This window comes from Ylistrum balloti, unplaced genomic scaffold (genome assembly GCF_031769215.1).
Source record: "Ylistrum balloti isolate Yb309-2 unplaced genomic scaffold, AGI_CSIRO_Ybal_v1 Utg369876, whole genome shotgun sequence".
In the NCBI taxonomy this organism is placed as follows: Eukaryota; Metazoa; Mollusca; class Bivalvia; order Pectinida; family Pectinidae; genus Ylistrum; species Ylistrum balloti.
The window spans coordinates 2,095,972-2,122,659 of NW_026782016.1; the positions used below are offsets into that span (position 1 = coordinate 2,095,972).

The window sequence follows — 26,688 nt, forward strand, 5'->3', positions numbered from 1 at the left end:
ACCGTTCCAGCTGTATATGGTGAGGACCATGTTGGAGTCGTTGATTGCTGAAAAGAGTGGTGGAAAGAAGACACTGAGAAAGGATATTGATTACCAACATCTGTTAACCATTGACAACTTCCACAAAACCTCATTCTTCTGGAACTATCTCCTCAACTTCAATGGTCAGTTTACATACAATCTTCATCTTAGAAAATATAAGAAACAGAATTCAAAAGAGTTCATGTTTTCATATTCAAAAGAAAAAGTAGTTAATTTTGTGTTTTCAACTTCAATATTTTAACAATTTTATTTATAATAGTTGTTGTATATAAATGATTACTATTCCACCTTCTAAGAAACTTGCTGGATCAGTATATATGAACCTTATGGAACCTGTCGAGATATTCTGTTGTTATCCGTCTTTTTTATTTCTTAACATATGACTGATTTATATTCTTAAAAATTGTACAATGTAGGTCTTTCTGGTATAAGGATGTTTGAACTGTGTATAGAACATTAGCAGATCAAATTTATCATCATGACCTTAATTTTTTTCAGTCATAAGGATTAAAAAATGATACATCATTGAAACAGATTCTAAATTACCCATATGGCAAGCCCAATTTTAGATCATTAGATGTTTAATTCTAAGAAATGTACCTTATCTTTACTGAATGATAAGTATCTGATGGTCATGGTTGAATGTGTTCTAGTTTTGTGTCTAGTTGATTTACTCTAACTTTACAACTTATAGAATCTCTCCAACGATGCTGTGACCTGTCTCAGCTCTGGTACAGGGAATTCTTTTTGGAGATGACCATGGGCAAGCGCATACAGGTAAACATATTACAATAGAAATTGACAATGGCAAATGAATAGATGGTTAATTTAAAAGTAAGCATCAGCATTGCTGTCATGGAATTGACTTAATGTGATTATCTGTATCCGTCTGTTATCCTGAATATGCTGTATTTAAGATTATATGGAACAAATATTTACATGAATGATTATAATTTTATACATGTACAAAGAATTTCGAATTTGATTTGGGTTTTTTTTTCATTGTTTAGTTCCCTATAGAAATGTCGTTGCCATGGGTGCTAACAGACCACATACTGGAGACCAAAGAGCCTTCAATGATGGAGTAAGATTTCTGTTTTAGTCTGGTCAAATAAACATTCTAGACTGGTAAACGTAGGTCTGGAGTGGTGTATGTGGGTAAAGATTAACAAGATCAAGGTGTTAAACTTGCATATATCAGTATGGATTCAGAAAATTCTGTATCTCCTTTAATTTTTAGAAATTTATTTACCGTTGGGTTCTTTCTGAACCCTGGATGTGTACTTTTGCATTCTGTTGTCATCAGTATGTACATTCTGCACCCCTTGGATGTGTGCCTCAATGCTTTTCATCCTAGATACATTCTTTACTCCTTGGATGTGTAACAAGGTATTATATTGTTTTTCACCTTTAGGTACATTCTGTACCCCTTGGACTTATACAATGACAGTGCCCACTATGCACTCACCAAGTTCCACAAGCAGTTCCTGTATGATGAAGTGGAGGCTGAGGTAATTATTCTAAGTGAAAATTTTACAATTAAAATTTAATTAAAAGGAATTCCAAGGAAAATGTTTTCATTTATGTTACGATATACGTTTTAAGAAACATAATTACTGATTAAGGAAACAATTATTATAGATGGTAAAATTATTTCAGAGCTTTATCTCAAAGAGGAGTCTTTATTTGGCTATTATTTAAATTATTGTTAAGATATATATAGAAGATGTATTGAGAACTTTAAGTTAAAGAAAAACTTATTTCCCTTTACTCCCAGGTGAATCTCTGCTTTGATCAGTTTGTGTACAAGTTAAGCGACCAGATATTTGCCTACTATAAGCATCTGGCAGGAAGGTAAGGTGCTGGGTTTCATTTCCAATTTTTCTATTGCATTGTAATGTATTTAGTTATTTTCTTTGTTAACATGTCCAAAAGTCATTTAAACAAGGCAGTAGAACAGTAATTTAATAAATTAATATAAACATGCTATTAAAACAAATTTTATTTGCTGATTGCTATTTAACAATATGGTTTTTTTTCAGTATTATGCTTGACAAGAGGTTTCGTTCAGAGTGTGCAAGCATGGGTGTCAAAGTGAATTACCCAGTTGCTAACAGATACCAGACTTTGCTGCGACAGCGACATGTACAGGTATATAAAGAAATCATCCTTATCAGTATGGAATGAAATTTCATTTTTAATTGTTCACATCTTAGCGTTACCCAGGGTACAAAATAGCCCATGGATCCTTATTTGAAAACAATTGTGATCTGTACCGATAAACCAAACATACTAATTTGCATGTTTGAAGAGATGAACCTGAGTCCTAGGTTCATGGGATCCAACTAGGTATCTTTGAGTTGGCTATCAAAGTCAGATCCCTTTGACTAAATAAAGAATTATGGAAGTATTATTCCTTGAAAATTTAAAACTTATACATTATGTTGCAAGGATAGATCAGTTAAATGATTGGAACCATTAAAAAGTTTAGAAAATACCATTTTGAGAGATAAAGGGTATTGAGCCTTTAAGTTTTGTTAACTTTTTAATGTTAATAGTATATCATTGATTTATTCTCCTGACTAGTAAATATTGAAAAAACCCAGTCTGATGAAAGAAATGTAAAAGTCAGAAATTTCTTCAATAACCCTTACAGTGACAGTGACAAGCCATAAGGTCAATGAAATACCAAGTAATCATTTTTTTATATTCTGACCATGGAAACACTCTTTTACCAATTTTTTTTTTTTTTGTGTAGATCCTAGGAAGACTTATTGATCTGAACAAGCTGATCGGCCAGCGAGTGAATGCTGCTTTACAAAAGGCCCTAGATGTAGCCATCGCCAGGTTTGAGGGTGGTGACATCACTGGAATTGTGGTAAGTCTCTGTGTTTTATAACTTCTTTGATAGTACATCTGATTAATAAGAGTACATGAATACAAAATCAAATACTAAGCCAAATGTAGAATGATTTTTTGTCTCTAAATTTGTGAAATTTGAGATTATTTTTACCGGTTGAATTTTACCATTTTTTACCTAAACCTGAATTCGCTGAATTTACTCCTTTTTGTTCATGTATAGGAACTAGAGGGGCTGATTGAGTGTAACAGACTCACCCATAAACTATTAGCCAAGTACTTGACATTGAATGACTTTGACGCCATGTTGAGAGAAGCCAACCACAATGTGTCTGCACCCTATGGACGTACGACACTGCATGTGTTCTGGGAGGTCAACTATGACTTTCTGCCCAATTACTGTTACAATGCTGCTACCAACAGGTAAGGTTATAGTCATGACAAGGTCACTGTGATGTTACGGTCCAGCAATACTGTAAAGGTTCCTGCAGTACTGCAATAATCTGTTTATCTTTACTATCTATTAAGTCTTGATGGCTGCAGAATTAACTTGTAGCAACTGTCATATGCTGTAAAAGTTTTGAATTTTGAAGGTTTTTACATTTTTTTTTACCATTTTTGAGGATGGAATTAAATTGCAAGAAAAAAAAGAAAGTAAATAAATTTAATGATGGAAACAGTAGTCCATTTCATTTCTTCTGTTTTTGGTAACACCCCGAAAATTTGGACCATGAGAAACAAAACCTCTACAGCATATCATTATCTTTAACTTTACTTAGTCTAGAATATTTAAAAAAGCAGATTTCTTACTTTTACAAGACTAAATTCTGAAAGTGAAATGTAATAAAAAGATGCTTTTGTAGTGAAGAAAAACATATTAAAAATGGTGTTGTGTCACTTTGTGTAGGTTTGTAAAGACAAAGCTGCCATTTGGTCCTGAGAGTCAGAGAGAGAAACCTCCCAATGCTTCACCACACTACATCTGGGGCACAAAGGTACCTCTTATTTCACTGTCATCTGTACATATACCTATGTTTTTTCTTTCCAGTAAGTCCACAATCATAGTTATAACACACGATGATGAAATTTTGACCTTAACCCTGTATTTCTACACACCATTCAGTGTGGCAAAACTTTGAGTTGAAAGAAAATACTTTAAATTCTCAGATCTTTGAATATTAATAAAGCATTTTATCAAGTTTTGTCAGTGAAACCTTATAAGTATAATTTCAATTAAATTTTGCTAAGTTTTGTTAATATCAGTTCATCAGCAGACCTGAATGATCTCTTTGTCTGTTTTACAATTTTATGATTCATTCTAGTAAGGAATTCTGTATATCTTTGTGGCCATTGTAATATTACTGTTATGTAAAACATGAAAGTACAAAATGATATATAAATGTCTGTTGGTTTACATAGTATCAAGAAGACAGAGGTTTTCTGTGTTTATAATAAGCTAATGTTTTGTTTTAAAAAATTTAGATCTGTATAATAATAGGGTATGTTGTCTTTATCTGGGCTAAGGTATTACAACGGTATGTAATTTTGTGCTGTAAATCAACTTATAGATTTTCTGGGTATAGGATCTCACTAGAGATTTCTTGGTTATAATTTTGTGATGCAAAGTAGACTACTACACTACAAACATTGTGTGTGGTTCTATGCTATATTCTGCTATGCCTGTTTTGATATTCTGCTATGTGTTGTGAAGTTTGGTATTAAACCGTGTTTCTGTGTGATCTACAGGCCCTGACAACCTCATACAGTGCTATCTACAACCTATACCAAGGTTTTGTTGGAGCTCCACATTTCAGAGCCATCTGTCGCCTGATTGGCTATCAGGGTATCGCTGTGGTGATAGAGGAACTACTGAAGATAGTCAAGGCTTTGGTAAGTAGACCTGATACATCTATTTTAATTTTATAGGTATCCACTATCTGACAAGTTTAAACTCTTTATTAAATGATAATCGGCAGAGAGTAACTTTGTTACCAAAGTACCTGTACTCTCCTGTCTAATTAGGATTCATGCTTTTATCAGTCCTTTAGCTAACTATATCTAGAAGGTAAATTGTATGGTTATGATTAATGTATGGAATAGTCTTAGATCTGTTACATAACATGCACTTAGAAGACGTCCATGTAGAAATTGTAATAGGATTTGGACGTTACAGGGACTGCTTACTTCAGAATCCATTTGAACAGATTATAGCAACATTAAATAGAGAAAAATGAACAAATAATCAATTTAGAGGGACTGTGAAATGTAACTTTCTGTTATTGTTGCTGTTTACAGCTGAAAGGAACCCTGTTTGATTATGTGAAGACTTTGATGAGAGTCATGCCAAATGTTTGCCGATTACTGCGATACGACTATGGATCACCAGGCAAGTGCTATTTTGTTGCAGTTCATCAATGTTTGGATGTTTTATGGTAAAGGTCTGCTACTTTCATTTTTCACATTTATTTCTTAAAGCTTTTTGTAGTACCTGTAACTTCCTTAGTTTTGATGTCTCGTCTCTTTAATGATGAATGATAATCTCCAATTCTTCAATTAATTGACGCTGTGGGAAAAAAACCGAACATGTTACTCAATTGTTTCATCATAACAGAAGTGTGTTATGAAGGAAACTACATTATCACTGTAACCCTTGGCGATGTTGTCATGTTGCTAGGATACCAGAGAACCCTGTAAACCTGACTTTGATGTATATTTACAGGTGTGATGGGTTATTACCAGGCCCAGTTAAATGATCTGATTCAGTACCCAGATCTGAGGACAGAGGTGTTCCAGAGTTTCCGGGAGGTCGGAAATGCCATCCTGTTCTGTATGTTGGTAGAACAGTCTCTGGTGAGTGCTGCATTAGCATTAAATATATCTTAAATTGATGTCTACATCAAAAACATCCAAAACGAAATTATGTACAATATGGATATGTGTTTGCAGTTATTTCTCATTAATTGTCTTTTTTAGTGTGGTGTTTAAAACTAAAAAGAAGAGAATAATGGAAAAACAAAGAAACCAAACATAGATTTTTACAATAAGAAATGATTACACAAGGTATTTCTCCAAGTTTTTTTAAAAAGAAAAATAATATTAATTTTGATAATTAAAAGACAAATACAAAGAGATTCATGTATAAGAGATATGAGTTCATATTTCAGACACAAGAAGAGGTTTGTGACTTGAAACATGCTGCACCGTTCCAGAATATCATACCCAAACCATTTATTCCTATCAAAGGTAAGCCTATCTGCTGAGTGAGCAATATCACTGGATGGCAGTGTCATGCATTTTGCCCTGCTGAACAGAATAGTGTAAACCAGATTTCTATTATTATATTAATATATCATATATATTATATTGACTCCTAAGTTTGTAAATGGAAACATGAGATATTGACTCAGAAGCTATTGTTTTAGAGGGTGACAACAGGAAGGAGAAAGAACAGGAGCTGAAGATGATGATGAAGAGATTAGAAGCAAAATATGCTGCTCTTCAGGTGGTACCTGTCATCTCGAAACTGGGAAATAGTCAGGTAAGTGGTACTCGTCATCTCAAAACTGGGAAATAGTCAGGTAAGTGTTACTCGTCATCTCGAAACTGGGAAATAGTCAGGTAAGTGTTACTCGTCATCTCAAAACTGGGAAATAGTCAGGTAAGTGTTACTCGTCATCTCAAAACTGGGAAATAGTCCGGTAAGTGTTACTCGTCATCTCAAAACTGGGAAATAGTCCGGTAAGTGTTACTCGTCATCTCAAAACTGGGAAATATTCAGGTAAGTGTTCTTGTCATCTCAAAACTGGGAAATAGTCAGGTAAGTGTTACTCGTCATCTCAAAACTGGGAAATAGTCAGGTAAGTGGTACTCGTCATCTCAAAACTGGGAAAGAATCAGGTAAGTGTTCTTGTCATCTCGAAACTGGGAAATAGTCAGGTAAGTGGTACTCGTCATCTCAAAACTGGGAAATAGTCAGGTAAGTGGTACTCGTCATCTCAAAACTGGGAAATAGTCAGGCAAGTTGTACTCAAAGAGAATCTTAAAACTAGAAATTGTTAGGTAAGGGGTACTTGTTATCTCAAGCTGGAAAATAGTCAGGTAATTATCATCTAGTGGTACCTATTGTCTTGATGATGGAAAACAAACGGTTGATCTGATACATGTTTTGGAATAATCCAACAGTATCTTTTACTTTCTGGGATCTCTGTAGTGACAAAAGTAGTCCACTAGTATGTCAGATTACATTCACTCTGTTTTTAGTTTTGATTTTTTTTACCTTTAAAGTTTGAAAAATTTGAAATAATTATGATGAGTGTTACTTTATATGACAGCAAAGTGAGATTGCCGCAGAAGGAGATCTTTTGACCAGAGAGAGACTGTGCTGTGGACTGTCCATGTTTGAGATAGTGCTGACTAGAATCCGTACATTTGTGGAAGATCCACTCTGGGTTGGTCAGCCTCCAGCCAATGGTGTTATGAATATTGATGAATGTACAGAGTTCCACAGGTTGTGGAGTGCCATCCAGTTTGTCTTCTCCATCCCTGTCGGGGACAATGAATACACCATAGAGTGAGTAGTATGTCAATTTCTGATTTTTATCCTGCTTTTGTGAACTATATAGAACTAGATAGTGGAAATTCTATATTCTCCATATCTTGATAAAATAATGAAAACAAGGTAAAGTGTAATATGTAAATATAACTAGCGCATTGACTTAAGATTATATACTGATTTCCATTATGAATATAATGAATGTAACAAACAATCATTGTTTGGTTGATGATAATGCACATTTTAGTGGATACAGTGTCTACATAAAGTGATATTAAATTCAGAATTTCCACTACTGGGAAACAGGGGGAGGGGGAACTAGTTTGGCATAATGTCCATCCATATGTCTGTCCGCTATCTTTTCCTGGATCTGTTGCCTACATTACTTGTCACTGGAAAGTCATACTTTTACTGTTGTGAAGATCTTTATCTTTATCAGAAATAGGTCACTTAAATCTGTATTTTGACCTTTGACCTACACCAAAGCAAAAGTTTGTTTTGCATATAATTTTGTATTTGATGGGGGATTGTAATTTGCTGCATACTCTTGTTCAAATTTGACTGTAATCTCAGTAATGGGTACTGTTAGCATTTTGAAGGCATCAATGAAGACTAACAATTTATAAACAACGAGAATATTCTCCTCTAGCATACAAGTAGAAGTGTACTGTAGTCTTAAATCATGTGTGACTTTTCTATTATAGGCAGTTGTATGGTGAGGGTCTGAACTGGGCAGGATGTGCTCTTATCATCCTTCTTAACCAGCAGAGGAGGTTTGAAGCCCTCGACTTCAGCTACCACATCCTCAAGGTCAACAGGGTAGACATGAAAGATGAAAATGTCAAAGGAATTGTAAGTACCATATAACTCAGGGGACTTAAGGTTATGTCTAGGGAATTGTAAGTACATGTAACTCAGGAGACTTCAGGTTATGTCAAGGGAATTTAAGTACATGTAACTCAGGGGACTTCAGGTTATGTTTAGGGAATTGTAAATACATGTAACTCAGGAGACACAGGTAAATGCAGACTCAGAATTGAGGAATGTCAAACCTTGCTAAAAAAAATGTATGTAACATATTTTCAACATTTACTTTGATCTGTATCAAAATAGATTAGTTATTCTGTGAGTTCTCAGTTAAGTACTGAATAGATTCTTCATATCAAGTAGCTGACTGGCATACATGTACTTTAACTCCATTGTCTAAGGAAAAAGACAACCATCAATAAAGTCTTTGTTTTTGTTTCCTTAATACAAATTACCATATACATTTTAAATCTCTGAAATGATATCATATATATATAATATATACAGTAGACTGTCGTATAACATCAATATGTATTCCTCTCTTACAGCAATTAAAGAAGATGGTGGACAGAATCAGGAAATTCCAAATATTAAACAATCAAATATTTGCTGTGTTGAACAAATATCTAAAGACCAATGACTCCGACAGTATACCTGTAGAACATGTGAGGTGTTTCCAACCACCTATCCACCAATCCTTAGCCACTACAATATGAACAGCACCAGGACTGTTAACTTGTTGGGCATTTACAAGATACAGTCTGACCTGTACCAGGTTTTGTTGTGACATTACATATTGATGGATTCCAAGTCACATGTCACAGTTACTGACATATTAGGTTAAATATGTCTCACCTGTGTCAAAATCTGCTTTAAGATGATGGGAGGTCACATTAATTTTTTTTAAGACCTTGGAAAAATGGCTACAGTGAAAAGCTTAAGGACAGACAGGTAGTTATGTCTGTGTATTCCTGGGAGAGTTTATGTATCTCGCTGAGACTGTGTATCCTACAGAGACTGTGTATCGCCTGGAGAGTTTGAATGGCAGATTGTAACCAGCTTAGTCCAAATAATATATGTGATCAGTAGAAAAGTTAAAAGAGGCATTGTTGGCAGTAACAGTTCAGCCTCGTGTAACTCATCAGAGACACAAGATATTTATTTGATGGCTCGCTAATTATTTACGAAGATATCAACATATGAGATTAAATCAACGGACAAATAGTTTATCACAGCTTCATGCATTCGTCATACATGATGTAAAGATAACCTGCCCCTCATGGTTAGGGCAAATGGTGTTCCTCTGGCTGTCACTCTGTCATTATTTTGTGTTGATTTACTGATGCAGAACAGTAATTTGGTATGTATTTGTATATGAAAATATGCAGACCAAGTATGATCTGGTTATGGTTGATTTGAGTTATTGCTATCAAACTTTAAGAATTTTAATTAAATACTCATAAAAATGATAAAACCAAAATTGGAGTCTTGCCTTACTCCTTAAGGAATTAAAAAAAACTCTGTAAATGACAATATTTTGAAGGCCATAGCCACTGTAGTTGCGATGATTTACTTGGCAACCCATTCATGGTCAACCAATACCTAAATTTAGAGTACACCACTTAACAAAGGCATGACACTGAAAAGTTTCAAACTTCTCCATGGTTGCTTGTCAGGGCATTTTTGTGTTTCCGACACATTTACAATATTTTATATAATGTTGAAGAAGTGCAGCAGTCTTCCATATGTATTGAAATATTTTCTATTACACAACAGGTAGAGCTTTGTTTAAAATGTATTCTAAGGACCGGATGGTATTCTTTTCAGCATTGGACTTCAAAGATCATGAACAGTAATTTGAAATGTTTGTGAGTTTACAGTTCTGGGACAAAGTATAATTGACAAAATCACTTCACATTTATGTATTAAGAAATAGTTGCGTCTGTGTTTTAGAAAAAAAAAATTAAGTCACGAGATTAAAAAATCTAAAGGAAAATACATTGGTATATATTTCATTTTTGTGTGATGAAATCTTTAAAAGAGAAGCAAATTAGTATTGGTAACAGTTTCTAGATTAAAGTAATCAGATCTAGATGTATTAGAAAAACAAATGACGGACTTCTTTGTGGAGGAGGGAGGGGTATAATTAGACAATATTATTGTAAACAAGCTTTGATTCACATATTTCATATGTAAAGAGATACATGCATGTGTGTAATTTTGAGCCTTTGTGTGTTTACTGCCATAATTACACATTAACTACATAAGGATATGGTAGATATAATCTAGAACTCTGGTTGTCAATACATATATTTAAATATGTTTGTATTTGTAGTGTGTGTGTATATTTTTATCCAGTTTTGCTTCAGATACAAATAAAAAAGAGTGTTATTTAGAGATTTGGATGTAATTGACTTAATATCTTTTAGTATGTTGATATTTTAAAGGAATGTTTACATATATGAATACATTAATCAAATATGAAGGGAAATGAGCAAGTCTATCTTCATGTACATTACTTTCGTCAGATGAAAAATAACTTTCAACCGCAGTTTTGTTGTCTCATATTTTGAATTATTGCTACTGTAATTGACACTTTTCTCTGATCTGTTCAAATATCCGCTGATCTGTGCAAATATCTCCAAAATGATATTTCAGAAATCAATAAATACCTTAATTGATCATAATGTCATTATTTAAGTCTCTACTTTCCTCATATGAATATTTTTTTCTTTTATTTCTCATGTTTTACAAGAATCTCTGATTAAGCATGATCAATTTTTGATACTTCCAGTTACAATTTTTTCTGATAAATATAATAATATACTAGAGCTATGTGGAGTAGTAGTTAGGATCTGATCACACTGTTCTGATGAAAAGTTAGCTCAATACCTTAAAAAGAATCAATTTCTGTGATTATTTAACTTTTTCTCCTTTTTGGAATCTGTTGATATTCTATGAAGTAGATCTGTATCACACATCCTTCTGAAATCAACCTTGTAGTAGTTACATTCTCTTTATCTAATCTATGATAAGAAGATATTTGCTTTCTGGAGAGACTACAGGGTAAAACTGATTACAGTTTGGTTTAGACAATGTTTAGCGTTGTGATATAAAGACACCAGTAAAACCTTGTGCCTGTTCTGTTTGCACTTAAGTACAAACATTTTTTATCATAAATTTTTGTAATATTTACTAATTTAAAAGAACTTGAAACTTTTTGAAGAAATATTTTAGCTTTATCTTAGGATATTTTGAAACCTGTTAGAATCCATCATTTTCTGTTGATATGAAGACAAGTTTGTTGGTAGAGGTTCTGTGAATGCCCATTATGGTAGGTCTATTTACCAGTTATGTTAATATAACTATTACCTGTTCTTTCAGGTATGGCAATGGTAAAATTATAAATTGTACTTAAAATTCAGTAATGGCCATGACAAACTATAAAGGGGTTTCTTTTGTTGATACTGTGAATATGTCAACTAAAGAGAAGTATTTTTGTTGTAGAAAAAAAAGTCACTTAATTTGACAGTAATAAGGATACCATGGCTCTGGTATTTGAAGTCACAAACTGACAAATATGCAACTTTGGTGTAATATTTGATACTGTCAACAAAATACTTTCATGGTTGTTTGAGAGCAAAACCTTTTAGTGATGGTGTGAAAAACTCAAAATTACTTAAAATTTTCATTTAATTTCATTTAATTCCCATTTTAAAATAAAACTGATAAAACAAAGCAAGCAGAATAATCACATGTAAAGACTTGGGTGTGTTTTTAGAGTCACTGAAATCATGTGTGAGAAGACTAGCCTGATTTTGTTGTGTGATCCCGGTCATTTATATAATTCTTTATTGTAAGTAGAAAACCTTTTATACCATGCTTATGTCTTAACACTTCACCATGAAACTGTAGACATTAATGTTCTGTGCAATACAAGTTCTATAACGCCAGAGTAACATGATACAAACTTTGTATTTTATTATGTAGAAATGATAACCATATGTAAACAAAATTCAATAAATCATAAATACAATTTTTTGTTTCTTCTTTTGTCTCCGTCTTACCAAGAGATCCCATAATGACATGTCTCTGTTGATGGGATAGGGCATTGTTTTAATAAAATATTTGATATGTACCAATATCTGCAAAAAGTTTCATAAAAGCAATCATTGATCTCTCCATGAAGGATGAAAGTACAAACTGACACAATGAATAAATAATCTTTTTATTGTAAAAAAAACATTTGTCTATTTATGTACATACACAAGATCTCACGTGGTGATTGATAAATAGGATTCATCAATAGCTTATAGTTTTAAATTATTTACAAATATCAGTGTTCCAAATTCTGGCAACACAATGAAAAAATTTTGACTTCGAAGGCACAAACATGACAAATGTTAGTTAAAATCATAATGGCTTGGTTATCCTTATTCTGAAGGGAATATGACATTAACATAAGTATAAAATACTCTCTATTTTGAATTAACGGATAAGTAAAGACTTATGGGACTACATAAAGAATTCATCACAGTTTCACTTATCTCCTAGTAATCCATAATCTCAAACATATATCAAAGTGATCAAATTTCATTAAATACTTTTGGGTTTTTCATTAACAATGGTCAATTCATATAATGTAAAAGATTTAATGGAATGTCAAATTACCAAAATAGAAAAAAGAAAAAAAACTCCATCCAATAAAAGTTATTCAAAAGTAAACTGTATGAGGTGGGCATGTGAACCACTATTAGCTGGTGATATTCCCCTCTGCTTTCTAAAGACACATGCCAAATTAGGCACTTGCAGATGGGTGAGCGTGGAAATGCAGCAGAATTGGTTTTTGTGTGATTTGCTGGGTATATTGCTAAGTGAAAAAGCTGGGGTGACTTTGAAGTAGGGTCTCCTTATAGTAAGTGGTGGCTACTTCATTGAACAAGATACAAGAGGCCCATCACACCATCACATGTCATTTCCAAGCCATTGAGTAATGTCTTGCCAAGAATACAACCACAATAGCACAGGATGATCTGTGATATCAGCTTCCTAAAAAACACAAACCGTCTCAAGTAGGAATAAAATGTCAGATCTGAAGATCTTAACCAGAGGTTGAAATGTCTGATACAACCTAACATAAACCCAGCAAACAAACTAATTTACCTGGTCATTCACCATATGAAGATGATAGCATACAACCTTAAATAATTATTTTTTCACATTATCTCTCCATAATATCACTTCACATAAACAAATAAAATTGCCTCCATACAAAATTATCATCCTTTAATCAACATGAGATATACTTTAAAGTCTAAACAGCTTGATTGACATCTTTATAGATATTTGATTGCCTTATTATATCACATCGGGTTCATAACAATGTTTAACATACAGACATAAACTGGTTGAGGAATGTCATTTACAGCCCTATAAATCCCATTTCTCTCTTGTTTTATATGATTGCATTGCTATACACTTTCAAGCAATAAACTTGGCCGAGGTAACCCTTACAACTCCTTCTTTATGTATTATCTCACCTAGGTGTTTCAAATGCTGTATGAGTGCATTGATACCAAGAGTTTATGCACTCTAGAAACTCTATCTCCAACGTAACATATGTATTATACTGTAAATCAGAAAGGTGCACAGTATTTACTTCAAACATACAATTTCTGTAGCACTGTTACAGTACTACTATAGCATTTCTGTAGCACTGTTATAGTACTACCATAGCGTTTCTGTAGCACTGTCATAGTACTACCATACCGTTTCTGTAGCACTGTTGTAGTACTACCATAGTGTTTCTGTAGCACTGTCGTAGTACTACCATAGCGCTTCTGTAGCACTGTCACAGTACTACCATAGTATTTCTGTAGCACTGTCATAGTACTACCATACCGTTTCTGTAGCACTGTTGTAGTACTACCATAGTGTTTCTGTAGCACTGTCGTAGTACTACCATAGCATTTCTGTAGCACTGTCGTAGTACTACCATAGCATTTCTATATCACTCCTATAGTACTACCATAGCGTTTCTGTAGCACTGTTATAGTACTACCATAGCGTTTCTATATCACTCTTATAGTACTACCATAGCGTTTCTATATCACTCTTATAGTACTACCATAGCGTTTCTGTAGCACTGTCGTATTGCTACCATAGTGTTTCTGTAGCACTGTCATAGTACAGTACCAAAAATAATTACAGTGTGGAGTTTTGAGTAAATAGGTCAAATATTTTTAGTTGTACAATTTTCAATTCACACAAACATATACAGAGAGACAAACGTAGAAAAATGTTCATTACCCGAGCCTGTACGGCACATAGGAACACATGTGGTGATAGCTCTGAACAATGAACACAGTATCCATCAGTTATGTAGAACAACACTATATGTTTGTATGGTGGGATAGGACAGGAAACACCTGCCTCACTCATCTGCTCCAATGGTAACAACACTTTAACATCTGCCATTCTGAACAAGTAAGTCTGGGGAGACTATAGAATATCCACACTTTTGAATTTTGGCCAGATAAGCAGTAATTTGTTCCTACTCTGTACCATCATCTAACTTGTTCTGAAACCACTTTTTTCAAAAAATGCAGAATTATTCCATATTGTGTCTTAGTCCAAATTTGTCGATGAAGTTGAGATTAAAGAAATGACTAGATCCTTGATTCAATTTTCACTCAATATCTCTTGAACTCGCTATCCTTGTACATCGGTACATCGTATCTAGTTGAAAATTTCTTCAGCATAGAACTCTTCAATAAATCTGTTTTCTGATAAAGCCAGTCCAAGCATGCGGTCCCTATTCACCTGCAAGAATCATGAATCATTCATATGTTAAACAAAGTTGAAGGCATATTAAAAGAAAAGAGGAGTGGCGTGGGGGGAGAGGGGGTGATGAATGTTTGTTAAAGGGTTTGCATGATTGCAGTGTCAGGAATTTTCAAAATAAAAACAACATGCATTGTACAAATGGCATTGGCCATGTTATATAAACAATGTAAATCCAAATAGTCTGTTGTATTTTTTGGTTAATCAAATCAAAGAAGCAGTGATGTCATTAACATTATTCTATCTATAGCACCTTACTATCAGGAATTCACAAATTTAGCAGAATTTAAAAGACCCAATGCTGTTTTATTCCAATTTTAATCCAAACCTCTTTAGATAATTATGAAAATAAAGTTTTTTCTGAAGGTTGAGATATCAAGGAATTTTAGCCAGCCAAGAGAATATGGCATAGAATTGTTGGGTATTAACAAACAACTACGAGGTCAGAAATTGATTACACTGTATTCATAAGGAAGAAACTTCAATGTGTATTTAACTTACTTGTATATATTTGTAGCCTTCCTTTTTCAGATGTCTCTTCTTTTCTTGGTACATGACATCAGGTTTATTACCCCAAATGCTGTCAGGAATCACATCTACAGCGACCCTGAATAATATAAGAACTGGTTTTAAAGTTTGATATCCCAGATAACAACTACTCAAGAAGACTGGTACCACGTACCTGGCAAAATATCATCATTTAGAAAGTAGAATTACTAATACATATCCAAAGATGGGATCAGATCCCCGGACTAACACTGATAACATGACTGTATTCATCTTATCACATCTAGTCCTCTGCTCCTCTCAGCCGTTAATCATATCCCTTCGCTGGCATGTAAAACAAAGGGAAGTAACTCTACATCAGAGTGATTATACACAGAACTGACAAAAAGTGGTTAAGAACATATACTGTAAAAAGACTAAGATCCTGACTAATTGAGTGAATGGTCTGGGGGACCCGGGGCATCTCGGATTCGGGCATACCTAAAAACTAACTCTATATGATCCAGACCATCTCAAAATCATTTCAGGCAAGTTCAAGCCATGTCCCAAATTTTTAATTTTCAGTAAAATAACAATGCTTTGTCCTTAACCTCCCCACTAACTTTCATCTCAATGGTACCAATGGAATTTAAGACGGTTAAAATGTTTTTGTCAAGATTGTGGCCATAACTGATATCCAAACCAAACGAAATATAACAACACTTGGTTGATGACTATGTTAGGATCATTGCAAGCAAGTTTCAGTTGAATCCTGCAGATGGAACTTGAGAAGATCTAAATAGGTGTTGTTCATGGAAACAATGATTGTGCAGTCACGTTACGAAATGGCTGCCACATAGAACTTTTCACAAAACTGAATAACAACCCATTTGGTCAGTTTCCATTCCTGAACATCTCAACCAACTTCCAACTCAATGGCACATGTGGAACCTCAGAAATTAAAAATGTTTTTCAAGGATGGCAACAATATTGCATAACCATATCTAGATTATTTCTGGTAAGTTTAGCTGAATCCCAATGGTGGAACTCTAGAAAAATTAAAAATGTAAAATGTTTATGCATGGCACAGGTCACTGGTCAGATGACATCATATTGCAAAAACAAATAGTTTTGATTATCTATTTATATAGATATTTCTCCTAACAAAACAAATGAATGTATATATAATACAACTTTTGGAGAATTTCTGACCTTTTTATACTAGCTGGTAGAGGTTGGCTCAGATCTAATGTGTCTGGTTGAACTGGAGTGCCATCTGCATCTATAAAACACTGAAAATCTGAAATGAAAAGAATTTATTATATCAGTAAAAGTATTAACTCTTATATCTAGTAAGGACTGTCTTTGTATGTATTCTATCTCTGCTAATTACAGCAAGGACAGTCATGGTGTGTATTCTAACTCTGTTAATTAGAACAAGGACAGTCATGGTGTGTATTCTATCTCTGTTATTTAGAACAAGGACAGTCATGGTGTGTATTTTACCTCTGTTAATTAGAACAAGGACAGTCATGGTGTGTATTCTATCTCTGTTAATTAGAACAAGGACAGTCATGGTGTGTATTCCATCTCTGTTAACTAGAACAAGGACAGTCATGGTGTGTATTCTACCTCTGCTAATTACAGCAAGGACAGTCATGGTGTGTATTCTAACTCTGCTAATTAGAACAAGGACAGTCATGGTGTGTATTCTACCTCTGTTAATTAGAACAAGGACAGTCTTCATATGGAATAAATGGCTTTCTGTGGGATTTTACAACTGACATTTGGTCTCTTGGAGTGAATTAAACTGCTACATATATTCTCCACCAAGGTATATAATTATCCTTCCTTTCTTACCTACGACATGCTTGAATCGAGTTGTTGAATTCTCACTCAGGAATTCTTTTCCACCAAGAATACTGCACAGCGCTTCCTGAGTTCTTTTACAATACCTCCACAGATCTAAGATAAAAACAAACAGAAATGTTAAACAAGAGTTGGCTCCTGAGGATCGGCTTTCTGAATTAGGAAATGATTACCCATCTGTAATAATGATTCAGATTTGGTTGAAATCTACCCAAGCATTAAGAAGGAAGGAGTAATGTTTTGAAGCAAAATATGAAAATGTATTGTCTAACTTCCACTTTTGGGGCCCAGTCCCTGAGGGTCAGCCAGGATCAATATGTGCCTACTATCAAACTGCCATCTTATATTAAGTTTAAAATCATTTTAATGTAAATAAATCAAATTACATGGTATGCTAACAAATTTATTTTTTCTATATAAATAATACTAGTAGTAATAGTAAACTTTACCTCTGCCCAGGGTGAAATGTAGGACCCTGGGGTCATAAAATTGAACACCTTAGGACCCTTCCTTAATAAATAATAGTAAACTTTACCCCCTTTCCAAGGGAAATGTGAGACCCTGGAGTCGTAAAATTCACAATTATGGCAAAGCACCTTAAGACACCTCTATTCAGGAAGAGCATTTGATTCTACCATATCTGATGTTGAGAAGATTTTTGAAATTTGAGCCAATTTCAACCCTTTTGGCCCCGCCCCTCAGACCTCTGGGAAATGGGGATAAAATAATTTACACTTCTGGTTCATCTTTGGCCATTAAGTTTTCTGCCAAAATTAATTGAAATCAGTTTAGAAGTTTACTAGAAGAAGTAAAAAAGGTTTATTAAAGTTAACAACAAATGACACACAGCACACAGTACCACACATTGCACACAAGCAACATATCACCATGAGATTTTGTCCCATGTTGCCCCCCCCCCAAAACAGGCCATTGTGAGCATCATTCGAATTGCCTTGTTTCGCCATGTGTATTAATCTATGGATAAAGATTATGCAATCTTTTTATATGCGATGAAAAACTTCTCAGGTCAGTTGGCTCAGACAATGTATACTTTTCTATAGCCCACTAGGTCTATAAGTTGAAGCAAACTAGACACATTAGTGAAAACATCAATATTTGTCAATTTGATGCGAAGACAGACTTGGTTATGCTCATTGGGGCAAATGATATATACATGAAGTGCTTTGTTTGGACTGGATGACCTGCATATATTTTTGTTCTCTTTTAATATATGGTGATTTAAAAACATTTTCTTGAAAACATATGTTAAAATTTGAGTTAGTAAACATTTGGTCAAGGTTAGTAAAAAAATCTCAACCAGCTCTTGGACAAGTTGGGCAATCTAAAATTGTACACCATATTGTCTGTTGGCATTATCTTGATATGAGCACACTGATTTTCAGACAAGGAGCATTTTTTTTGACAAAGATATGTAGTAATATCAAAGTTAGCATTGTCAGAATATATTTAAAACAGTGTTGTCAGAATAGATCTAAAACAGTGTTGTCAGTACAGATCTCAAATAGTGTTGTCAGCACAGATCTAAAACAGTGTTGTCAGCACAGATCTAAAACAGTGTTGTCAGAATAGATCTAAAACAGTGCTGTCAGATCAGATCTCAAATAGTGTTGTCAGCACAGATCTAAAACAGTGTTGTCAGCACAGATCTAAAACAGTGTTGTCAGAACAGATCTAAAACAGTGTTGTCAGCACAGATCTAAAACAGTATTGTCAGAATAGATCTAAAACAGTGTTGTCAGCACAGATCTAAAACAGTATTGTCAGAATAGATCTAAAACAGTGTTGTCAGATCAGATCTAAAACAGTGTTGTCAGAACAGATCTAAAACAGTGTTGTCAGATCAGATCTCAAATAGTGTTGTCAGAACAGATCTAAAACAGTGTTGTCAGAATAGATCTAAAACAGTGTTGTCAGAACAGATCTAAAACAGTGTTGTCAGAACAGATCTAAAACAGTGTTGTCAGAACAGATCTAAAACAGTATTGTCAGAATAGATCTAAAACAGTGTTGTCAGATCAGATCTCAAATAGTGTTGTCAGAACAGATCTAAAACAGTGTTGTCAGAATAGATCTAAAACAGTGTTGTCAGAACAGATCTAAAACAGTATTGTCAGAATAGATCTAAAACAGTGTTGTCAGATCAGATCTCAAATAGTGTTGTCAGAACAGATCTAAAACAGTGTTGTCAGAATAGATCTAAAACAGTGTTGTCAGAACAGATCTAAAACAGTGTTGTCAGAACAGATCTAAAACAGTGTTGTCAGAACAGATCTAAAACAGTGTTGTCAAAACAGTGCTGTCAGAACAGATCTAAAACAGTGTTGTCAAAACAGTGCTGTCAGAACAGATCTAAAACAGTGTTGTCAAAACAGATCTAAAACAGTGTTGTCAGAACAGATCTAAAACAGTGTTGTCAAAATAGATCTAAAACAGTGTTGTCAGAACAGATCTAAAACAGTGTTGTCAGCACAGATCTAAAACTGTTGTCAGAACAGATCTGAAACAGTGTTGTCAAAACAGTGCTGTCAGAACAGATCTAAAACAGTGTTGTCAAAACAGATCTAAAACAGTGTTGTCAAAATAGATCTAAAACAGTGCTGTCAGAACAGATCTAAAACAGTGTTGTCAGCACAGATCTAAAACTGTTGTCAGAACAGATCTGAAACAGTGTTGTCAAAACAGACCTAAAACAGTGTTGTCAGAACAGATCTAAAACAGTGTTGTCAAAATAGATCTAAAACAGTGTTGTCAAAATAGATCTAAAACAGTGTTGTTAAAACAGATCTAAAACAGTGCTGTCAGAACAGATCTAAAACATACATACGTTTCTCTTTATGGATCTTGTGTGGAACATCAACATGCCCACAGAACCAAGGAATGTCCAAAGCTGGACAGTCAAGGACAACAGCACGATTCAATCGAAGCAAATGGTATTCAATATGTGCAGTGGAAACAACTGAAAAACAAAAGAAATTCAGAAATTCTTGTTGAGATATTCCATAATAAAATATACAGCCAGTGCACTGTGCGATTGCAAGTGATATGTACATGTATCACTCTATGGATATGTATATTCATATTCTTTTGAACTGTTACCGCAATACCAATTTGGGGTTGTTCAGTGGTGCAGTGGTATTGCTCTTATCTTTTATCTAGATGTCTGAGGTTTGATTCCCAGAACAGACTTGAAAAGTCTAAGATATAAGGTCACGTTCCCATTCATCTAGGTTTCCTCAGACTCTATACCCTTTATGCCAACTTTCCGTCTGAGCAAACTAGCGTGATTAATGTAAATTATAATAACTTCTTATGTAATTACTATAAAATGCAAAACATTTAACACAATTTTTTTCAACTCCATTAATACGTTAGTATACCAAAGTTACCTCTGCATAGATTATGTCATTACATTGAAATGTGTTGTTTTTTTTTCTAATGTCATCATATTTTGAAAAACCTGTATGCAATGAGTGAAATATATGCCATTTTCACCAAAATAGCAAATAACACACACTAATAATCATTATTTAAGCATCTCCAATACATGCATTACTATTACATAATTTACATACAGCAGAATGTGTTATTTATAATAAGTAACATGCAGTATCAAAGCCTATAAATAGACTGTGAAAGATGGGAATTTTGCCTGGAGTTTCTCCACACTAGCTGTCAATCAAACTTAATTCACTGAATAAATGTATTGCAAATTATGTTTACTACAATAAAAAAACGGGGTTATAACAAATCTCTAAGGACCATAAATCATCACTGATATCCACGATTCGAAAGGCATGTAAAAATTTGTAACAAGCATAATATGACAAAGTCAATTAACATTTCATAAATATCTGTTTTATTAGTGACAGGAAAGCTGTATTTAGTAGCGACGAATGAGGCGAGCAGATACTGAACACTTATTTGATGAAGTCGCTGATTTTTGTCAGTGAAACTGATGCTTCAGCAGAGTCTTTGTTCATTATCATTGATAGAAAATATCATCTGACCTGGTACAAACAGGCACAACATCTCTATTTACATTAATATTAGTCTTCTTTACTTCTGGGAGCTTTGCTCTGAGCCAATCTTATATCATAAAATGATTTTAAAAAAGATTTGCTGATACAAGATATCAATACAGGACATCAAAAATATCATCTGACATTTTGTTTCATTTCTCCTTTGAGTCCTAAAATTAAAATGACCAGAAGTTTATGCAATAAACTAGAATTGAACAGGTATAAATTTGAGAGATACATTACACTTCAGCATACCTAAAAATTACTTTGAGTAAATAAATAGAAACCTGCTATATCCAAATTCATTATAAACACCGAATTTCACCAGGAGCTTTTCAGACCAGTCTAAAAATCAAAAGGGTACAACTGGGAAACAAAGGAAATCTGCTAGAGGAATGACAAAAAGTGAACATACGTACATGTGTATGAACGGAATGCTACATTGTGTAAATTCCCACTGTGGTCGCCGTGAGGGGTTAATAATAAAATATTTTAGAACAAAAACTGGCAAACCTGATATGTTAGGCTTTATCCTAGCAATCTATCAGTAGAATACCATACTTCTGCACATCTTGGTAAATCCGAAGTTGTTTAACGGTTGTAATAGATTTTGACCCGTGACCTTGAACATAAGTCAAGGTCATTTCTTTTCACTGACTTTGTCAGGCTTCGTCCTGGGAACACAACCAAATATCATGCCTCTAGGCCTCTTATTTCATGAGAGTCATTTTAAGGGTATAATAAATTTGACACCGGTGACCTTGAACATAGGTCAAAGTCATTTCTTTTGCCATCTTTGTAGGAACATACCAATCAAATATCAAAACATTTGGTCAAATGGTTATTGAGAAGAAGCTGTTTAAAGAAAAACTAGGCTAGGTGAGCTAAAAATTGAATCCTTCAAGAAAAGCATGATTCCTGAACTCAATTTCTGTATATTTCCGATATATATTTATTTGTGTAGTTTTTATTATTATTATTATTTTTCACACTGTAGTTTGTTTCTTTTCCTATGTATTCACATTGTCCAGGTAGTAAAACCAGTTTCATAATGTACTTCACAGGTCAGGCTGTTTCATAACAGTACAAATATAAAGTAACCTTAGAACTTAAGCCAGAGATCCTGGGTTTGGATCTTGGTCACTGATCACCAGTTCTAACTGAGGTTACCCAGTGTACACATTATATGTCAATATCAATTTTAATTTGCCCACGATAATTAACTACTCTTCATAATTCCAGATACAAACTATTAAAAAGTAGTGAAAATCTATGAACTTACCTCGGCTAGAATTCTTTGTGATGCTTTCATCCACAACATCTAGAAAATTTTTGGACAGGATGGCTGTTAAAGTCTTTTTGGGATATACACCTGCTAAACACAAGTTGTCCACACACAGTAATAAGTAGTCTATCCTCATGAAATCCATATTTTCTTCAAATATCACATCGGCAAACTTTTCTAATTCTTTCCGTCTTGATTTACTCATCTCACCGCAAGCTATTAGATTTGACAGTGCAATAAAACAGTCCAATTCACATGTTTGTTCTTCCTTCAAGATGTTTTTGACCAGCTGGTCCACAGCAGGTGTCGTAAGATGGAAAAAGTCCTTTGATCGGTTATAGAAGTGATGACCTATTTCTTTACCAAGCCAAACAGCACTTGATCTTTGATGTGGAAGTAGAATCACTTCTGAAAGTCTGTCTACCAAGTTGCTTAGAGTATTCCTCACACTTAAAGACCTGCGGCAGCATTCCCTGAAATCAAAGCCTAACAAAAAGCAAGCTACCAACTCGTCCAAGTCTTTTATGTCAGCCATTTTTGTATTGATCAGTTGCAGAATCACTTCATAAAAGGCAATCTGTTGATTATTGTAAACGTTCATAACATAAATGAGACTTAAACAAACAGTAAACAGTCTCTTCAATTCTTTTTCGCCTCTACAGAGAGATAACATCCTGTCCATCAAATCCTTTTTCATGACCGGATCATCTACTTTTTCATGAATATATCCTAAAACAACAGGTAATAACCTTCTGTTACGTCCAAACCCTCTCTTGTTAAGTAGATTTATCTGTATATATTTCCTGAATGCCTCTTGAGGCAGGCTGTACAGCTTCCATCTCATCAATAAAATTTCAAATTTGAAAACACTTTTAAACATTTCAGCATCAGAGTGTGTTTTCATTAGTGCCATCAGTCCATCAAAATGTTTGTTTTCAAATCTATGTTTTGTCATCATTTCAACCAACATTTTCAGAAAGTCAAAAGAATAAGCTTGTTGCAGATGTGGAAATTTCTGCTCCATATGATTAGTAAGGATAGCTAAGGAATCAGGTGAGAGACAAAAATTCTCCATTCTGTAAAACGCCATTATACTTAGCATTTCTGTAATACTCAAATTTTGTGTGTTGTGTAATATTTTCTCACAATGATCTGAAAGTGTTTTTTGCAATTTTTCAGAAAAGATATATCTTGGTAGCTTTGTGCATACAGCAGCTAGTTTAACAAAAGTTCTCATGTCCATATCAGCTATCTGTAGTAATAGACTTTTTTCTATTCTGTCAAAAATATCTTTTTCAATGACATGCGGAATGTTATCTTTTGAAGAATAAGATAAATGGTTTAAAATAGTCACAATAGTATCTGGACATTGCATTATACTTTCATCTGTGACAAGAGCATGCCAAACCTGGGAGAAATCAGTAGGGAATCGAAAGCGGTCTCCGATCATATGCATGGTCTCAACGTTATAGGATATGGCTTGGACAAACTGTTGCTTATTCTGTACATTCAGGTAACCCACTGAACTGAGGTGCTTCAAATGTGGAAGTAAAAATTTATATCTTAACACTTCTGGATTCAAACATTTTACTAAAACCATCTGAAACTTCCTGATATCTTCATAGCCAAGTTCCCCTGCTGGCTCAGCTAAAACAAAGAAGAGCTTGTGCATCACTGGGTGGTTGGCATGTACTTCGTAAATTCCAAGATAACTAAGACACAGGTAAACATGAGCTTTCTCACTTGCAGTCATAGTTTGTAAATTTTCATTGATCAGCGACAACAGTGGTTCAATCTCTGGACAGGTGAAGAAGTCTTTCAATAAAAACTGTTCTGCAAACATCTGCTTACCACTTGTTTCTCCAATTAATCCAATTTTCCCTAAAGATTTTCCACTTTTAAAGTTATCGTTCAGAACTAAAAAGGGATAATTACCATTGGGGTAAACAGCAGAAATAACATCATCAACAGTTTTCACTATTTCCCTGCTGTTCACTTTCATTCCTCGAGATTTAGCCACCTTCAGAAAATCTTTCAATACTTCTTGTCCTTTTTGACAATTCACTACAACACCACCATGGCTTCTAATACCTGATTCTTTGATGAGCAAGTCTGATCTAGTATGCGAAGAAAAACATTGATGTCGACAAAATGGCCATATTTTTTTGTAACCAATTCCACTTCTGACAGCAATATGTTGGGACTGAATTCTAAAAAGTGGTGCCTTGACATTAGCACTGCAGATTGAATGAGAAATGTAAGGCTTTCTCTTGAGGCCCGATGAAAAACTTCTCCAACATATATCTGTGACTCGAGAACACAGAAGTCTGGAAAGTGGATCTGCCATCTTCAGAAACATCTATAATGCAGAAAGCATATTTACAGTCAGAGAAGAACTACACAAACTAACAGCCATTGGAAATTTAATTGTTTGGAATTCAGCAGTTTGACAAGAAGTAAGTTGATGCTATGTCACCAGTCCACTGTAGTTTGACAAGAAATAGGATGATGCTATGTCACCAGTCCACTGTAGTTTGCCAAGAAATAAGTTGATGCTATGTCACCAGTCCACTGTAGTTTGACAAGAAATAAGTTGATGCTATGTCACCAGTCCACTGTAGTTTGCCAAGAAATAAGTTGATGCTCTGTTGCCAGTCCACTGTAGTTTGACAAGAAATAAGATAATGCTATGTCAACAGTCCACTGTAGTCAGACTGTCATTGTCTTAACTAAAATATAAGCATTGAATCTTGCTTTGGTTGATTTCATAGGATGACGAATTGAGTTTTGTCTTGAGACAAAGTTAAGAACTGCTTCTAAGTTTATTAAATTTGTCTCAAGATCAAATCCATTCGTCACCCTACTCACTGCATTAAGTCAACCAAATGCTTAATTGAATCATTTTATTGATTGTATCAATGCATACATGTAAATATACATGTATAAGAACTTGACTATTTGAGTAGGAATCAATTTACTATTTATAGTAACAGTAACCTTGAGGTTTGACCTAGATAATAAATTCCTAGTCTTACAAGCACTCCCAATAAGAAAGCAGCGACACATTTAGTTTGAGATTGATTGGTCCACTTCAACATATGTTATTGTGCGAAAATGGTGATCTTTGGGCTGAAAAGCAATTCCAAGCATGCACTCCCAATCTGGAAGCAGTTTGCTTAGTTTAATTTGAACTTAAGTTGTTGTATGAAAATTATAATGCAGACAGACAGAGAAATGGAAAGAACAGATTATGGAATGATGGCCGCTAATAGACATCAGAATTACAATGGCAATATCCCAGTAATTTTTGTAGAATATTTTTCTTGTGAATCCATAGCACCAATTCCAAAATTTTGATGAGTCCAGTTACAAAAACATGTAGTGGGTTCTGAAAATTTTAGTTCGTCCCACAGGAAAAGCACGAGTCCAGGAATCAAATATTTGAGTCCCAAAAATCGTTGTATCCCCTTTCAAATTTTGATCTGAGGAATAAAAACAATGAGATCACTAGGTACTTTGACCGATACACATTGACCTCAAAATTGGTCACGATATTGGAATTGTCCCAAAAAGACAATACCATTAAGAAAATGATTTTCTTGGACCCAGGTATTTGAGTTCTGGTCTCGTGATTTTCCTATGGCAGTCAACAAAAATTTTGAGGATCCGCTTTATGTCTTCGTAATGGGACATTTTGAACATTTTAAAATTTTAGTCGAAGTGAATAAGTGGCCCAAGACAGTGTCGTTGATAAGTTAACCACGAGCATGAGGTCCAGACATACTTACTGTTAGCTTCTGCCAAAAACTTATATCGCATAAATTTTAAAGTGTTTTGACAGAGTTTTCTCTAGACATCACCCATAGTCTCTTGGAAAACTAGTAAAGTGCTTTGGAGCAGCCATG

The 26,688-nt window shown here is 34.3% G+C and overlaps 2 protein-coding genes across 2 annotated transcripts in view; one reads left to right on the plus strand and one right to left on the minus strand.

Annotated features, from left to right (window-relative positions):
* Window positions 1-12,296, plus strand: part of LOC132546191 (cytoplasmic FMR1-interacting protein-like) — a 28,339-nt gene extending 16,043 nt beyond the window's left edge. The window contains exons 14-30 of the mRNA XM_060209901.1: window positions 11-164; window positions 737-819; window positions 1,053-1,126; window positions 1,457-1,553; window positions 1,820-1,896; window positions 2,085-2,193; window positions 2,801-2,920; window positions 3,125-3,324; window positions 3,809-3,896; window positions 4,648-4,791; window positions 5,197-5,287; window positions 5,621-5,751; window positions 6,066-6,144; window positions 6,324-6,439; window positions 7,233-7,471; window positions 8,158-8,305; window positions 8,809-12,296. Coding sequence (XP_060065884.1) covers window positions 11-164; window positions 737-819; window positions 1,053-1,126; window positions 1,457-1,553; window positions 1,820-1,896; window positions 2,085-2,193; window positions 2,801-2,920; window positions 3,125-3,324; window positions 3,809-3,896; window positions 4,648-4,791; window positions 5,197-5,287; window positions 5,621-5,751; window positions 6,066-6,144; window positions 6,324-6,439; window positions 7,233-7,471; window positions 8,158-8,305; window positions 8,809-8,976 — 2,118 coding nt within the window. The 3' untranslated portion in view covers window positions 8,977-12,296. The remainder of the gene's footprint in view (window positions 1-10; window positions 165-736; window positions 820-1,052; window positions 1,127-1,456; window positions 1,554-1,819; window positions 1,897-2,084; window positions 2,194-2,800; window positions 2,921-3,124; window positions 3,325-3,808; window positions 3,897-4,647; window positions 4,792-5,196; window positions 5,288-5,620; window positions 5,752-6,065; window positions 6,145-6,323; window positions 6,440-7,232; window positions 7,472-8,157; window positions 8,306-8,808) is intronic.
* Window positions 12,297-12,514: 218 nt separating this feature from the next.
* Window positions 12,515-26,688, minus strand: LOC132546162 (uncharacterized). The gene is made up of 7 exons (XM_060209868.1): window positions 26,572-26,688; window positions 22,781-25,142; window positions 20,304-20,435; window positions 17,450-17,554; window positions 16,802-16,889; window positions 15,605-15,710; window positions 12,515-15,082 (listed from the first exon to the last, which is right to left on the minus strand). Exons 2-7 carry the CDS (start codon window positions 25,140-25,142, stop codon window positions 14,999-15,001), a joined length of 2,877 nt encoding a protein of 958 aa, XP_060065851.1. The 5' UTR covers window positions 26,572-26,688; the 3' UTR covers window positions 12,515-14,998.

Coding starts and splice junctions, on each gene's coding strand:
- LOC132546162 (XM_060209868.1), bottom strand. CDS start 25,142: ATGTTTCTGAAGATGGCAGATCCACTTTCCAGACTTCTGTGTTCTCGA. Junction 15,711..16,801: donor CTACCAGCTAGTATAAAAAG/GTCAGAAATTCT, acceptor TATATTATTCAG/GGTCGCTGTAGATGTGATTC. Junction 15,083..15,604: donor AAGGCTACAAATATATACAA/GTAAGTTAAATA, acceptor TGATTCTTGCAG/GTGAATAGGGACCGCATGCT.